Source organism: Marmota monax, unplaced genomic scaffold (assembly GCF_021218885.2).
Source record: "Marmota monax isolate L192 unplaced genomic scaffold, Marmota_monax_Labrador192_F-V1.1 WCK01_AAM20220418_F8-fsc00054, whole genome shotgun sequence".
In the NCBI taxonomy this organism is placed as follows: domain Eukaryota; kingdom Metazoa; phylum Chordata; class Mammalia; order Rodentia; family Sciuridae; genus Marmota; species Marmota monax.
In genome coordinates, this window is record NW_026692145.1 from 434,348 (window position 1) to 447,459 (window position 13,112).

At 38.5% G+C, this 13,112-nt stretch overlaps 1 protein-coding gene across 5 annotated transcripts in view; it reads right to left on the reverse strand.

The window, feature by feature from the left end:
• LOC124110138 (P2R1A-PPP2R2A-interacting phosphatase regulator 1) overlaps window positions 1-13,112 on the reverse strand; it is a 73,727-nt gene that overhangs the window by 26,697 nt on the left and 33,918 nt on the right. For 3 of the 5 annotated variants that reach the window (XM_046469265.2, XM_058571132.1, XM_058571133.1), the window contains 2 exons: window positions 8,290-8,382; window positions 1,513-1,594 (listed from right to left, as the gene is read on the reverse strand). In XM_046469265.2, the coding sequence (XP_046325221.1) occupies window positions 1,523-1,594; window positions 8,290-8,382 (165 nt within the window). In that variant the 3' untranslated portion in view covers window positions 1,513-1,522. Of the gene's footprint in view, window positions 1-1,512; window positions 1,595-6,536; window positions 6,595-8,289; window positions 8,383-13,112 lie in introns of all 5 variants that reach the window. The other 2 variants (XR_009224386.1, XR_009224384.1) reach the window with 1 other exon arrangement.

Consider the following 13,112-nt stretch of genomic DNA (forward strand, 5'->3'; position numbering starts at 1 on the left):
CACCACTGAGACATGTCCCCAGCCCAATTTTGTATTTTATTAGATACAGGGTCTCACTGAGTTGCTTAGCACCCCACTTTTGCTGAGGCTGGCTTTGAACTCACAATCCTGCTGCCTCAGCCTCCCAAGCTGCTGGGATTACAGGTGTGTGCCACTGCACACGGCAGAGCTCTCAATTTTTAACAAAAGTCATTGTACAGCATTTTCTAGACATTGCAGCTTATAGATGTATGACTGTATCTTCAACATAGTTTTAGTTGGAAATATCTTTGAAAATATCACTACATTGAACTGTGAAGGCCATGAACAGAAATATATATACAAATTCTATAGATACACAGAATTTTAGGATTTTATTTTAGGGAAAAAAGATAAATAGGACATAGTCTAAATTGTACCATTCTGTTATTGCTCTGACTTAGTTTGGTGCATGCATGCATGCGTGTGTGTGTGTGTGTGTGTGTGTGTGTAATGATAAGAAGGTCTTGGTTCTTAGTTGAAATCTACATGAATAAAAGGAAAACCAGGGCTGGGTTTGTGGCTCAGTGGTAGAGCACTTGCCTAGCACATGTGAAGCACTGGGTTTGATCCTCAGTACCAAATAAAATAAAATAAAGGTGTTGTGTCCACCTATAACTAAAAAATAAATATTTTTTTAAAAAAGGAGACCCACTATCAGAAGGTGACAGAGGGGAGTTTATGCTGATTTTAGCTGATTAATTACAGGAAGAAGATCCAGCACTGCTGTTGCTTTCATCAGGAATATCCAGAGACAGACTAAGAGAAGAAAATGCTACTCATTCATAACCAAATTCAAGATGTCACTCTGTGCACTCTGCTTTGTCTACACAGGAATGCCAAATATGTGACATAAACAACTGGAACTAGACCAAGGGCTGTTTCACAAGAATAGTATCACAAAACCAACAGTATTCCCCCTAAAAACAAACAAACAAACAAACAAACAAACAAAAAAACCTCCTACATCAATAGTTCCAATAAATAAAAATTCATTCCTTTATTTCCCATTGTAATTATTAAAACATGCTTTCTTAGGCATACTTTTCAAAAATACTTTCAATCAACAAAGCAGACAAAAATCCAAGGTTGACAAGATAGGCAGAAAATGACTTTTTTCTAAGCATACTTTACTTTATTTTAAAATAATTATTATTGCTGTTTCAGTGCTGGGGATTGAACCCAGGACCTCAGGCATGCTAAGCATATGCTATGCAACTGAAATATACTGCCAGCTCTAAGCATGCATTTTTATGTATTTCTCTAATACCTTATCATCTAATGCTAAAACCTCCATTCTAAAAATGAATCCACTACATATGAATATCACACACGTTAGAAAAAAGAACTGAGGTTGATAGCATACATTTGGGATACTAGTTTTATAATTTATAGAATGAGCCATACTTCTAAGTATACCTAATGGCCAAAGTAGACTTAAGAGCTAAGTGAAAAATGGCCAGTGAATGTTAAAAAACCCATGTTGATACTCACCACACAGTCTTTACTGACAGCTGGGAAGTGTCACAGGATGTATGTTGGCAGTGTCTTGGCTGATCATCAAGTGGTATTTTATCTAAGACAAAATGGCAGATCAAGATAGATATTTCTTATTTAACTGGCTTATTATGCTTTTAATTGCAAAGGTAATACTTGTTTATTGCAACTAATTTGTAAAAAAAATATATAATTGGTAAAAAATATAATTTATATAAAAATATAAAGAAAAAAAATTCTTAAGTCATTCTTATCCAGAGATAATCAATCTTCAACAAACCCTGAATATGTGTGTGTACATGACTTTTTTGAGTGAGAGTGAGAGAGAGAGAGAGAATTTTAATATTTATTTTTTAGTTCTCGGCGGACACAACATCTTTGTTTGTATGTGGTGCTGAGGATCAAACCCGGGCCTCATGCATGCCAGGCGAGCGCGCTACCGCTTGAGCCACATCCCCAGCCTTCATGACTGTTTTTTTTAAACAAACTTGGATTTGTACTATATATAATGGTTTTTACTCTACTTTTTCTTTTTAATTATTATCATTTTGTTTTATTACTAAATAAATTCTATAACATGATTTTATATAACTAGTATGGCTGTTGAATGAGTTTAATTCCATTCCTTATTTTAAACTTGTAGGTTGTTGTTATCTTTATTTGCTAAACATATGTGATGAACTAAATAGTAAAGAGATAATTTTTTTGGTAAATTCTTTTATAGCACACAATGAACAACACATACACACACACATTTATATATATATTCAAAGATTAAGGAGAACCATATGATATCAAAAAAGAACACTGCTATAATCTTTTCCTTGAAGTAAATGTTAAAATCTGCATAGTGTTTCATATTCATATGATAACAATGTCTGGCCAAGAGAAAAACTGACATTCAAGCCTATGTCTTCTAGGGTGGACTATTTTTTTAACACTATGACCAGGTATGGTGGACACACTGGTAATCCCAGTGACTCAGGAGGCTGAAGCAGGAAGTTCACAAGTTGGAGGCCAGCCTCAGCAAATCAAAGAGACTTTGCCTCAAAATAAAAAATAAAATGGGCTAGGGATGTGGCTCAGGGCTTAAGCACCCCTGGGTTCAATCCCTGGTACCAAAAACAAACAAACAAACAAAACAAAACACTAGGACCATCATTTTAAAAAAATAGTACTAGTTGTGGTGGCACAACCTGTGATCAACTGGGGGGGGGGGCACTCAGGCAGAAGGATCAAAAGTTGGAGGCCAGTCTTTGCTACTTAGTGAGAGCCTATCTCAAATTTAAAAAATAAAAAGGGCTGGGGATGTAGCTCAGTGGTAAAGGTCCTCTGGGTTCAATCCCCAGTACTGAAATCATCATCATTATCATCATCATCATCATCATCCTAGAGATAGAGATTCCATAGAAGTTCCTTGGGAGTATAATAATGGTTCATAAAGCTCAGAAGAAGTCTGGCATCCTATCCCATGGCCAGATTACACTTACAAGGGAATTAAAAAAAAAAAAAAACTAACAACAGAAAAACTCATCTGTCCTTTTTTTTTAAAAAATTAAAAACATGACAAAAAATTCCTCATAAAAGAAAATTAAGCAGGGCACAGTGGCACAAGCCTGTAATCACAGTGGCTAGGGAGGCTGAGGCAGGAGGATCCCAAGTTCAAAGTTAGCCTTAGCAATTTAGTGAGGCCCTGTCTCAAAATTTAAAAAAAGGGCAGGGATGTGGTTTAGCGGTTAAGTGCCCCTGGGTTCAATCCCTGGAAAGAAAGAAAAGAAAAGAAAGAAGAAAAACTATTTGCTAAAACCATCATTACTTTAAAAATCATTTACTCTGCATAATTTTTACAAAGTTCTTACATTTCCTACTTGAACACTTATTTGTTCTTGCTTACTCCTAATGGAAGTAACTGTTACTTATCACATACAGTATGCCTTCATTTGCTTAGAGACTCTGATCTTTATTTCACATTCCTTCACTTTATAGAGTCCTCATTCTTTTGAGGGAGGGTACTGAGGAACTGAGGATTGAACCCAGAAGTGCTTTACCACTGAGCCACTTCCCTGTCCTTTTTGTTTTTTGAGACAGGGTCTCTCTAAGTTGCTTGAGGATCTTGCTAAATTGTTAGGCTTGCCGTGAACTTAAGTTGTTAGGGGGCCTGCCTCAGCCTCCTAAATTGCTGGGGTTATAGGCCTGTGCCCATGCCCACCTGGCAGAGTCCTCATTCTTTTTAGCATCACCACACACACATCCCTACTTGACCCCTATGCCTGCCACCAGGACCTCATTTCTATTTTTATACCATCTTTCCCCTTGTTTCATTTGGGCTAATGGACTCTAAATAGGACATAGGTCGTTGTTTCCTAGTGAATATTCATATTTCAAAATATACAAATAAGATTAGATTTATCTGTTATTGTATTTGGCCAAGAAGGTCCAGATGAATTTTTACTAGAGCTGTGTAGGGTATGCTTGGGAGGGTTTGACATAAAATATAGACTAGGTGGTATACACAGAATTTGCTTTGGAGTTCCCTTAGGTACACCTAAAAGAAAAAAGCAGATGTCCCCCAGAGCAACCGATGTCACAGTAGATAGTAGATGTTACACATCTACTAAGATACTGAGTAGAGACCAAATCCATTATGTTAAAATTGAACAATAAAAACAACTTTTTTGGGTGGTGCTAGGGATTAAACCCAGGACCTTGCACATGCTAGGCAAGCACTCTACTACTGTGCTATACTGCCTTCCCCAAACCATATATATATATATTTTTTTTTACAGTACTGGGTGTAGAACATAGGGCCTCATGCATGCTAGGCATGGGGTGTACCACTGAGCCACATCCCCACATTTCCCTAAACAATTTTTAAATGATAAATTCTAAGAAAACTCCAAGCACTTTCAATGTGATAAAAATGTTTTACATATAAATATCTTATAAAAGGAAAAACTGTTTTAAGTTGATAAAGCATTGTTTTCTTTTAATATTTTTTAGTTGTAAATGGACATAATAGCTTTATTTATTTTGCTGAGAATCGAACCCAGTGCCTCACACATGCTAGGCAAATGCTCTGCCACTGAGCTATATAGCCCCAGCCCAAGCACTATTTTCAATTTAAGCATACTTAATTTTTCTGCAATGCTAGGGATGGAATCAAGGGCCTCACTCATTGTAGGCAAGTGCCCTATCACCGAGCCATATCCCCATCCCTAAGCACACTTCATTTTAAATATTCAAAGAAGCCAACTTCCTATCAGGTCTTAACTGCTGATATATTTGAATGATTTTCAACACCAGCCCAAGCTTCACAGCACAAGCAAATGATCCCTTAGTTATTGATGCATCTTCACAAAACAATGTACTTAGTTTGGAAATGAGAATTTTCCAGAATTAACCTAGTCTTAGTCTTAAAATATAAAAAGTACATTCTGAGTTAAGTACATTGTTAGTGATATTTCCATTAATTAATCCTAAATACACAAATCATATATTTTGCTGGGCATAGTGGCACATGCCTATTATCCTAGTGGCTCAGGAGGCTGAAGCAGGAGGATTGTGAGTTCAAAGCCTGCCTCAGCAACTTAGAGAGACCCTAAGCAACTTAGTGAGACCCTGTCTCAAACTATAAAAAGGGCTGGGGATGTGACTCAGCGGTTAAGCGCCCCTGGGTTCAATCCTTGATAATCCCTCCCTCCAAAAAAGTCACATATATTTCAACTTCTTTCCCTATCATTTCTTCATCCTCTTTCTCATCATGATGGGTTTTTCACAATTACACACTTTTAAGCTTTATCTCCTTTCCATTTACCGATATGCGCCTCCCCACTGTAGTTAGACTTTGTTCCAAATATATAATTCAATAATGGTATTTAGAAAGGAACAAAAGCATAATTTATTGAGGTAGCACCGAGAAGCAGGATCTAGTTGTATGGAGTTTAAGAAAAGATACTTCTGGGGCTGGGGTTGTAGCTTAGTGGCAGAGTGTTTGCCTAGCATGTGCAAACCACTGGGTTCGATCCTCAGAACCACATAAAAAACAAAAATAAAAAATAAAGATATTGTGTGCAACTACAACTAAAAACATATTTTACAAAAAAAAAAGAATGGATACTTCTGTTCATTCAACTGTTCTTTTACTATTGAGTAGGTAGGTGGCTTTCCATATATTTAATCAAAAAGAACCTATTCCTTCACATATATTGTTATTGTTCAAGTAGAAATAAGTTGTGTTAACTTATTCATATGATATCAATGTGTATATGTGCAGTAGTGGGGCATGAGTTGAGATTCAGAAAAATACTTGATGACTGCCTCACTCTGTTCGTTTGTTCATTCATTCATTCTTTCCTTCCTTCCTTCATTCATTCACTCCCTACCTAATTTTAGAAAATATTTAAGGCAGCCAGCTTCATAAATCATACTTATTTAATGAAAATCTTAACAGCCAGGCCAGATGTGATAGCGCATGCCTGTAATCCTAGTGGCTTGGGAGACTACAGCAGGAGTATCGCAAGTTAAAGCCAGCCTCAGCAATTTAGCCAGATTCTAAGTGGGGCTGGGGCTGTGGCCCAGTGGTAAAGTGTTCACCTAGCACATGCAAGTCCCTGGGTTTGATCCTCAGCACCACATAAAAATAAATGAAATAAAGGTATTGTGACAATCTACAACTAAAATATTTTTTAAAAAAGATTCTAAGCAACTTATCAAGACCCTGTCTCTAAATAAAATACAAAAAGGAGCTGGGGATGTGGCTCAGTGGTTAGGCGCCCCAGGCTCATAAAAAATCATAACAGTCAACTAAACTAGAATTAAATTCCTCAATTCACATTTATATAGTACTTTATAGTTTTCAATGTCTTTATAAGTATTTCCATCTGGGTAAAATAGAAGAGCTATAGTAACTTTTCAAATACATTTTCAATAAATAAATCCTTTAAAAACAATTTTTATTGTTTTAGTTATTTTATAAAAAATGAGCAAAAGTTATATTTATTTCTGAGAGAAGATAAAAGTACCTTTTCTTTTTTTGGTCCAAGGATAGTTATTTTAACAGTGTTGGTGGGCCTGTGACTTCTAAAATAAAACCATCATGATCATTAGAAAAAAATCTGGAAAATAATCAATGATTACTTCATTATAACAGATCTAAGTATAATACACTAAAAAGAACTCTGAATACTATGTGATAACACATCATTTTATTGCTTTTATGTAAATGTGAATAAATCTAGAAACACATCAGAAGCAAATTGTCTTCTAATTCACCAAGATTTAGGATTTGAGAACCTACAGTGTAGAAGAACCAGCAAGTCCAGGTTGGGACATGCCTTGAATCAAGTTGAGAATTGTGGATGAAGAAGTTCTTTAAAGTACTAGAGATAGGGCTGGGCTGTGTAGCTCAGTGGCAGAGTGCATGCCTAGTACGTGTGAGGCACTGGGTTCGATCCTCAGCACCATGTAAAAATAAAAATAAAGATGTTGTGTCCACCGAAAACTAAAAAATAAATATCAAAAAATTTTCTCTCTCTCTCTCTCTCTCTCTCTCTCTCTGTCTGTCTGTCTCTCTCTTTCTCTTTAAAAAAATAAATAAATAAAATAAAGGTATTGTGTCCATCTACAACAAAAATTTAAAAAATAAATAAAGGCATGCTGTCCATGTACAACTATAAAAAACTTTTTTAAAAGTACTAGAGCTAACCAACACTTATGAACAAGATCAGTCAAAGGAAGATTATGGTCAAATAGGATTAATGAATTGTTGAATATTTTCTTTATTTTCACATGTTCTTTGTCACTTGGTTTTTTTTTTTTCAGTGTATAAATCCAAACAAATGACATTTCCATTTCACTAAAAAGAAACCACTTCTTTGGTTGTCATAGAACCTGGAGCTAAAATTTCTTTTAAGTTTCTAAAATTCTTATTTTATAAGTAATGTGGTTATTTTCAGACAACTAAACTTACATCAAAACTCATACTGAGGGACTGGGAATAGGATTTAGAAGCAAACTGGTATAATTCACACAAGTTTATAATGATGGAGAAAAACATTGCTAAAACCAAATTGGAACAGAGGTTTTAAAACCATCACTTTTGTCAGAAAGGTCAGTGGTTTCCTAGGGCAGGAAGAGTGATGGGGAGGAAGACAGTGCAAAAGATCATGAGGACATTATTTACACTGTGGGAACTCTTCTATACCTTGATTGTGGTTGTGGTTATGAAGCTATAGATAATTACCAAAATTAACCATATACTTAAAAGTTGGTGAATTGTATTGTATATAAATAATATTTTAAGAAATGAAAAGGAGGGTTGGGGTTGTGGCTCAGTGGTAGAGCACTTGTCTAACATATGTGAGGCACTGGGTTCGATTCTCAATACCGTATAAAAATAAATAAAGGTCTATTGAAACTAAAAAAAAAATATTAAAAAACAAGAAAGAGAAAAGTGTCACTGACCATCATTTATACCATAGCAAAATATACTCCCTCAGAGATTTTTTTTGTACTAGGGATTAAACCTAGGGGTGCTTAACTACTGACCCACATCCCTAGCCCTTTTTATGTTTTATTTAGAAACAGGGTCTCCCTAAGTTGCTTAGGGCCTCACTAAGTTGCTGAGGCTGGCATTGAAATTGTAATCCTTCTGCCTCAGCCTCCTGCGTCACTGGTATTACAGGCATGTGCCACAATGCCCAGCCCTCAGAGGTTTTTGATTGGGTAACTACTAGTATTTCCAAGAGCATAGACTTCAAGGCACTCCTTACTTACCTTCCCAATCCATTTAGTGAGAGAAGCTGCTTGGGATACTGGGATTAGATCAATGCTCTTTACAGTGGATGGTGTGTCCAGATCATCGTCATTCTGTGAAAGCAGAAAGCAGTGGATAATTGTAGCACCAATTACTTATTAATCAAATACTTCTGGAGATAGCTGTTGCATGGGAAAGAGAACCCTTACTACTGAGCCTGACTTCATGTAGAGAGCACTCATCATGATAAAGCAAGCAGGGAATCTATGGTTTACTTCAATAAGCAAAGCTTCCCTTTGCCTCTTAGAGGAGAGAGCTCTGTAGTGGTTAAGGCGCTTCCTTAGCACCCCAGAAAACTTAGAACATGAGTACTCAATATTAAGAAATATATACTATATACACAAAATCTAAATTCAGCTTTCCTTTTTGGATTTGACCTATCCTTTGCTACCAAAAACTATAATGCTATGTCCAGAAAAGGACCAAAACGGATTTAGCTAGAACTAAGACACAAATGGGACAGCAGGATCTATTAAAAAAAAAGTTTACAAATTTTATGTGTACAAAATCAGTACTACATAATTGAGGGTTTTAAAATAGGCACTTTTCTAAAACACAATGTGAGTTAAACTTATATATTACACATTCCCTTTCTCCTCCTATAATACTTGGAGAATCTCTTATTCACTTACTCATGCCAAAACCTAAAGTAATTAGAATTTGGCCAGCTAAAGGACTCCAATAACATCTATAAATTGTTATTAGAAACAAAATGTGAACAGGGACAATCCTCCAAAAGGTATCTATCTATTCATTCTTCAGAATCTATTCCAAAATCATGGTCAGATGCCCATCTAAGGTACTCAGAGCTCAAAGGAAAAGATGTCTTCTGTTGATGACCCATTTCCTGATTTAACAACTCTAAAATCTGGAAATTGGAATTAACCAGAATCTCTCCTGCTCAAGTTTCAGTTCAATTCTTATTATCTCATTATCTGAAATGTCCACATAAAAAAACACTAAATATCAACCAACTACCATAACTAAGCAATCATGATGTATAGAGACGTTAAAAATGTGAACAAGGGATATAACTAAATTCTGAATATGTTTATGTTGAGAGCCACAGCCGAAGGGGCCCCAGCAAACTTTCAGACTGCCAGCTGATGACTGGCTCACAGCGGCCCCAGCAACATCTAGCTGATTGGCTCCTCTGCGGTGATGCTCATTGGGCTGTTTCCCTGCCCTTTCAGACCACGGAGCTGCTCATTGGGGGACTTTTTTGGCTCCGCCCATGTGACCAAGCCAATCGGCCTCAAGAGCAGGAGGATTGTGGGAGGTGGAGAGAAGCTTGTGTTGGAGAGAGAGGCTTGTGGAAAGCCGGTGATGGCAGTTGAGGCTCTGAGGGTTTTTCCTGAGAGCCTGTTTTGTTTGGCGTGTGTGGTTCTAAAAATAAAGTTAGATTCTTTTGACAAGTGGCTCCTGATTGTGCCCAGCCAGACTGCGGCATTTGGTGGCTCCCACGGGGAGCGACTGAGGGTAAGTGAAACTGCTCGCTCCTGAGGGCAGGGCGAGAGGATGGGTAGCCATTTTAAGATTCCTCTTTTATTTTGCTTCACTTTTGTTTTAAGTTGCCTGTCCCTGGAGATGAGTGAGACGGAAGAAAAACCGCTCACATCTGAGGAAAAACTATTTACGTCTGAGGAACAGATAGGGAGAAAGGACGGATGCACATGTCAAGAGGATAGAAAGGCTATAATGACTTTTTGTTGTTCCCTTTTTATTTCATTCTGTCTCGGTTTTGTTTGGCGTCATCTTGTTGGGTTGTATTATAGTAGAAATATGGGATCAGAAATTAGTAAAAAACAAACTGAAAGAGTGTTAAGTAAATTGTTAGAGGAAGGAGGCATCTCAGTAAAATCAAGAACAGTCAGGGCATACGTTGATACAATACAAAAATGTAGCCCATGGCTTTTTAAGGAGGAGTTGTTAAATATATCACAATGGAACCATCATGGTGAAGATTTAAAAAGAACAGCAAAGAAAAGCCCAGGGACTCTGCCAGTTGGCACATTGCCATTGTGGACGTTCATATCTTGTTTGCTTAGTCCAAAGCCTTCAGTTCAGACAATGGTAGAGGAAGGAGAAGACATAATTGCTGGCAGCTGGAAGTTTGCTGGGGCCACAGCTCCTCGGCCCCAGCAACATCTAGCTGATTGGCTCCTCTGCGGTGATGCTCATTGGGCTGTTTCCCTGCCCTTTCAGACCACGGAGCTGCTCATTGGGGGACTTTTTTGGCTCTGCCCACGTGACCCAGCCAATCAGCCTCAAGAGCAGGAGGATTGTGGGAGAGGGAGAGAAGCTTGTGTGGGAGAGAGAGGCTTGTGGAAAGCCGGTGGTGGCAGTTGAGGCTCTGAGGGTTTTTCCTGAGAGGCTGTTTTGTTTGGCGTGTGTGGTTCTAAAAATAAAGTTAGTTTCTTTTGACAAGTGGCTCCTGATTGTGCCCAGCCAGACTGCGGCATTTGGTGGCTCCCACGGGGAGCGACTGAGGGTAAGTGAAACTGCTCGCTCCTGAGGGCAGGGCGAGAGGATGGGTAGCCATTTTAAGATTCCTCTTTTATTTTGCTTCACTTTTGTTTTAAGTTGCCTGTCCCTGGAGATGAGTGAGACGGAAGAAAAACCGCTCACATCTGAGGAAAAACTATTTACGTCTGAGGAACAGATAGGGAGAAAGGACGGATGCACATGTCAGGAGGATAGAAAGGCTATAATGACTTTTTGTTGTTCCCTTTTTATTTCATTCTGTCTCGGTTTTGTTTGGCATCATCTTGTTGGGTTGTATTATAGTAGAAATATGGGATCAGAAATTAGTAAAAAACAAATGAAAGAGTGTTAAGTAAATTGTTAGAGGAAGGAGGCATCTCAGTAAAATCAAGAGCAGTCAGGGCATACGTTGATACAATACAAAAATGTAGCCCATGGCTTTTTAAGGAGGAGTTGTTAAATATATCACAATGGAACCATCATGGTGAAGATTTAAAAAGAATAGAAAAGAAAAGCCCAAGGACTCTGCCAGTTGGCACATTGCCATTGTGGACATTCGTATCTTGTTTGCTTAGTCCAAAGCCTTCAGTTCAGACAATGGTAGAGGAAGGAGAAGACATAATGATTCAAGTAAAAGAGAAGGTCTCTCAAGTTAGTCAGAGGAAAAGATTCAAGTAAAAGAGAAGGCCTCTCAAGCTAGTCAGACAGAGAAAGAAAGTGTAAAACAGAAAAAGCCATCAGGGGGAAAGTTACAACAGGAGACTGCTACTAACACCTTTCTATCACCAGAGGGTGTAAGTGTCCAACCAACAGCACCACCTCTACAGGAGACTGCTACTAACACCTTTCTATCACCAGAGGGCGTAAGTGTCCAACCAACAGCGCCACCTCCATATGCTGGGAGGCCCCCAACCCCCGCAGTTGATAGTTGGGATCCTGAGACAAGATCTCAAATATTAACATGCCCTGTATTTGAGGCAGGAGGGCAGCGATTTTACCAAGTTTTAAATTTCAAAACAGTGAAGCAGCTAAAAGAGGCTGTAACAACCTATGGTCCTCAAGCACCCTTCACTGTAAGCATGGTCGAATCCATTAACAACTTGAACATGACGCCAGCAGATTGGGCTAATATGTGTAAAGCTGTGCTAAATGGAGGACAATACCTGTTATGGAAGGTTGCCAATGAGGAATTTTGCAAGGAGACGGCTAGGCGAAATGCAGCAGCTGGTTATCCTCAGAGAAATCTAGATATGTTGTTAGGAAAGGGACCTTATGAGGATCAGCAGCAACAAATTGCATATGATCCTGGTGTATACGCACAAATTGCTGTAGATGCAATTAAGGCATGGAAGACTTTACAAGGACATGGAGGTTTACAAGGTCAATTATCTAAGGTAATACAAGGAGCTAATGAACCTTATGCTGAATTTGTAGATAGGCTTATTCAAACAGCTACCAGAGTTTTTGGGAATACAGAACAAGCAATGCCATTACTAAAACACCTGGTTTATGAGCAAGAGAATCGTTGGTGCAGAGATATCATTAGACCATGGAAACATGAAGATTTAAACACATATATTAAATTATGTAGAGACATTAATGAACAATAGCAAGTCGTGGCAGCTGCAGTAAAACAGGCTTTAGATGCCAGAGACATTAATGAACAAGGGCAAATTGTGGCAGCTGCAGTAAAACAGGCTTTAGATGCCAGGCCAAGAACATGCTACAATTGTGAACAAACAGGACATTTTAAAAGGAATTGCCCCATTGGAGGAGGGTTTAACAAAACTAGGTATCAAAGGAGTAGAATACCAGGTATTTGCCCACGATGCCGTAGAGGGAGACATTGGGCTAATGAATGCCGTTCTCAAACCACCATAGAGGGTACTCCATTATCAAAAAACGAACAAGGACCAGGTGTTTATCCACGATATCGTGGAGAAAGGCATCAGGCTCCATTGCCAAAAAATGGACAGGGGGGCCCAATGCTCCGGGGCCCAAAACCACAAATATACGGAGCACTGGAGGAACCCAGCAACCCCATCAGGGTAGTGCCCAGGACACATTGTCCATCAGATCCCTCATCAGACAAACCAGAGGGAGCGCAGGGTTGGACATCTGCGCCTCCGCCAGAGCAGTACTAACTCCAGAGATGGGAGTTCAAATCATTCCCACAGGGGTGAAAGGACCTCTTCCCAAAGGAACAGTAGGCTTATTATTGGGACGCAGCTCTTCTACTCTAAAAGGACTTATGATAAGTCCTGGGGTAATTGATCCCGATTATGAAGGTGAAATAAAA